General features: G+C 60.3%; 1 protein-coding gene across 2 annotated transcripts; it reads left to right on the forward strand.

Annotated features, from left to right (window-relative positions):
- The first annotated feature begins 1006 nt into the window (after nt 1-1006).
- MID1IP1 (MID1 interacting protein 1) lies at nt 1007-2931 on the forward strand. Of its 2 annotated transcripts, none has more exons than XM_059466246.1 (2): nt 1007-1318; nt 1693-2931. In XM_059466246.1, exon 2 carries the CDS (start codon nt 1850-1852, stop codon nt 2342-2344), a length of 495 nt encoding a protein of 164 aa, XP_059322229.1. In that variant the 5' UTR covers nt 1007-1318; nt 1693-1849; the 3' UTR covers nt 2345-2931. The 2 variants fall into 2 exon arrangements, with proteins under 2 accessions (XP_059322229.1, XP_059322228.1); XM_059466245.1 differs by having other exon boundaries at nt 1008-1318; nt 1696-2931.
- Nucleotides 2932-3980: the final 1049 nt, after the last annotated feature.

Below are 3980 nucleotides of genomic sequence, written 5' to 3' on the forward strand. Positions count from 1 at the left end.
TAAGTCGCGGCCAATTTTCTGGCCCGGTGAGATAATTTCTTCTTTTCCCCGTAGTGAATTATCTGCGAACAACTCATAATTTTATACCAGCCCGTATCTCTGGCTACTCCTTCACTGTGAGTATCTGCAGCGCACGAGCTGCCCGCGGTCCAGCCCCGGGTTTGCTACCCAGGGAAGCGGCCTCCTGCCTTGGGGACGGGGGTTCCCGGGGCTGTGGGGAGCAGAGCGGGCAGGGCAGGGTGCCGGGCCCCTCTCAGGCCGGGCTGTCCATCCCCGGCATCCCCGCTGGATGCGGGAGGCGCGGCCCCGGCCCGCCCGGCGATGCTCCCGCCGTTACCATGGCAACCACCCCCCCGCCCCACGTGACCGGCGGCGGCGCTCGCGGCCAACCCGCCTGTTACCAGGGCGGGGGCGTTGAGGGGGGGCGCTCTTGTTTCCGATTGGCTGCTGGCGGGGCTCGCTGATTGGCGGGGAAAGGACGGCGGCGCGCCGATTGGCTGGGCCCGGAGGTGAGGCTGTGGGGTGATGCCGGCCGCCCCGCGCAGCGCCGGGACACAGACAAAGGCTGCCCAAAGGCTGCCCGGAGGCTGCCCGGGCTCCCCCCGCCGCCCCCGGGCTGGCGCGGCGCGGGGTGGCCGCGGGGAAGCCGCGGCTCCTGGCGCGCTGCTGAGGGGTGGCAACGCGAGCCTGGCCGAGCTCACACAGCCCCCGCGTCCTCCCCGCCCGGCCGCCCGCTCCGACTGGCGCTGGGGCACGCGGCGCGCCGAGGGGCGGAGCCGCTGTCACGCTCGCCGCGCGCCCGGCAGCCAATGGGCGGGCCGGGAGAACGCGGGCAGCACGCGGGGCCCGCGTGTCCCGCGGCACGGGCTGTCAATCACCCGGCAGCCGCTCGCCCCGCCCCGGCCCCGCCCGGCGGAGGCAGTGCGGGCCCTCAGCGCCGCTGGGGCACGGTGCTCCTGCTGCGAGCCGGGCCCGCGGCGGCACCGGCGCTGCCTTGTCCCAGGGTTAGGATGTGAGGGAGTCGCCGCCGCTCTGGAACGGCTCCCCTGCGGCCTCAGCCCCGCAGTTTCCGCCGCCAGCGCCAAGCCGGCGCGGCCCGGCCCCCTCGGGATGCCCGCGGTGCGGGCTCTGCTCCCGGCGCCCTCCCCCGGTGGGGGGAGAGAGGCGGAGCCGCCGTGGCCGCCGCCCGCCGCCTTTATCTGTCGTGGCGGCACGGGGGGTGGCACTGGGGAACACCTTGTTGTAAGATACGCGCTATAAATACGGCGCCGGGGATGGGAGTGCGGCCACGGGCAGCGGGGAACAGCTTCGAACTACGGTGGGTCCCTTCCCCGCGGCACGGCGGCCGGGGACCGCTCCAATTGTAGTTACCGGTGGGGCTGCCATCCCCTCGGCCACCCCCGCACCCGGTTCCCAGGAGGAGTCGCGGGGAAGTTCAGCGTTTTGGCCGGTTTTGTACGGAGGGCAGCGGCGGCAGCGAGCCCCGGCGGCTGCGGCAGGGCAGGCGGAGGAGCGGAGGGTGAGAGAAGGGACGGGGAGGGCAAGGCTGGAGGAAGGACGCGGGGCCGCGGATAAAGGCGGCGGGGGAGGAGAAGGAGCTGGCGGGAGGGGACGGGAGGACGGGAAGGCGGGCTGGGGGAGGGAGGAGAGAGACGGAGAGCAGCCTCTAACCCCGGCGCCACCGCCTCCCAGCAGGGCTCTGATCGCCAGCAGCCGCCGAGCGCAGCCCGGCACGGAGGGCGGCCGGTGCCGCTAGCGCGGAGGAGGAGGAGGAGGTCGCCGCCGGAGGAGCCCCGCGGTCTGGTCCGCTCCGAGCCGCGTCGCTGAACACGCCTGCCCGGCCGCCAGCATGATGCAGATCTGCGACTCGTACAGCCAGAAGTACTCCCTCTTCAACGCCATGAACCGCTTCATCGGCGCCGTCAACAACATGGACCAGACGGTGATGGTGCCCAGCCTGCTGCGCGACGTGCCGCTGCTGCTGGAGGAGCTGGACGCGGCGGGCGCCGTGTGCCCGCCCCGGGATGCTGCCCTGCCGCCCGGCGACCCCGGCGCCTACTTCTCCCGCAGGGACATGTACAGCCACTACATGCTGCTCAAGTCCATCCGCAACGACATCGAGTGGGGCGTGGTGCAGCCGCCGGCGGGCGAGGAGGCCGCCCGCAAGAAGGACAAGCTGGGCGGCGGGCCCGCCGAGGAGGGCGAGGGGGAGGAGGACCTGGAGCAGCAGTTCCATTACCACCTCAGCGGACTGCACTCGGTGCTCTCCAAGCTCACCCGCAAGGCCAACGTGCTCACCAACAGATACAAGCAGGAGATCGGCGTCAGCAGCTGGGGGCACTGAGCGCCGGGGGGAGCGGGGAAGGGGCTCCGAGCCGGCGGGAGCGGCGCGTCCCCGCCCGGCGCCGCCGCCGCTGCCGTGGCCGAGGGCAGCGCCTCGGGCCCGGGCTTCCCTGCGCGCTCCCGAGACTGCAGCAGGTTTTCTACCAACGCACAAGAGAGAGAAAGAAATGTAAATTAATCACTACTAGTTTATTAATTATTTTGACCCCCTCCGTGTTTTTTTCGTTGTACGGTCCGGGGCGAGCAGTCGCTGTGCGCGCCCCGGCAGGGAGGCTGAACCCGTGTGCCTACGAGGTGGTGGAGATGCTGGCCGATAAGGAGGCTCCACTCAAGCCGATGAACGTAACGAAACTGGCACAAAATTGCTTCTGTCACCTCGGAGGGAACCCAGAGAGCTAAGGAACATCCCTCTGTTGTGGGAGAGATGGCGGGTCCTGTGGTTGTACATGTACTGGAGTTTATTTAAAACTTTTTTACTCAGATGTAGAGTATATTCTAAAATAAATGCAAATGTATTAACGAAGAGTGACCTAAACTTTTGGTATGATTTATCTTTCTTTAATTAAATGATATTTTTAACATCTGGAATTCTTCTGTTTTTCTTCTATGTCGCATTCAGAGTTGCCTTACTAGATACAGAAATCTGTAAGCAAGAAGAGGGGGTTTTGTGCCTTTGTTTTCTTTCCATCAAAGCAATTAGGCAGCGATGGTAACTTGGCATATCTAAAATGTTTGAATCACCATATTAAACTTAACCATACATGGCCTGAATTTTAGTAAGCTGTTCCCAGCTGCACAGTGCAGTTGCTCTGTGTGAGTGTTGGATTGAAGGTCAGTGGCTCTTTAACAAAATCTGAGAAGATCGAGTCATGGTTACTCTGCAGGCAGCGATTCATGGCAGTTGGAGCAAAGCCTAGCAATGACTCTTGCTTTTTTTCGGGAAGTATCTTAATGTACTGTGGGGAGCTCTTTTCTCTCCCTCCAATAGGTCTGGCAGACTTGCCTCCCCGGTCTCTCTGCATTTCTTTCCTCTAATCCTCCTTGGATACCAGGAGTTAATCGGTTTTATGTTATCCAGATTGTATTGATTTCTTTCTCTCTAGTTGTTTTTTTTTCATTTTGTCAAGTAAAGTACCTCAGAACTGGGTGTCCGTATTGTGTTAGAACATTAAGTTCTGATATTAAAGTGCACTTGCTGGTTGTGATCCAATATATAACAGAGAATAAATGTTTAATAAATATGTAAGTCTTTACATGTAAATTTTCATCTCAGGCACTGAAATGCCAAGTTTGTAGACATACTGAGATTTCACTTTGTATTACTGTCATCAAATTTAGGCCTTGTTTGGTAGTGTTGGTTTGGGGTTTTTCTTCTAAAAATAGAATAATTTTTCTCTTAACTTCAAGGATATTTTTGTTTAAATTCAGATATTCCCTAGCACTTTATTTTTCAGCCCAACTGTTAGGATGTTGTAGTAAAACATGAGCACTCCAGACATGGTACTAGTTGGCAGATGTTTGTGTAAGTTAAAACACTTGGCCTAAATCTATGTTTAAAAATATACCTTTTGGAAAGTTTTTCCTTTCTTCGGTAAAGAACAGCTTTGTAAGGCTGGATAATTTTTAGTTTGGCGATG

The sequence above is a fragment of the Ammospiza nelsoni genome, chromosome 2 (assembly GCF_027579445.1).
Source record: "Ammospiza nelsoni isolate bAmmNel1 chromosome 2, bAmmNel1.pri, whole genome shotgun sequence".
NCBI lineage: Eukaryota > Metazoa > Chordata > Aves > Passeriformes > Passerellidae > Ammospiza > Ammospiza nelsoni.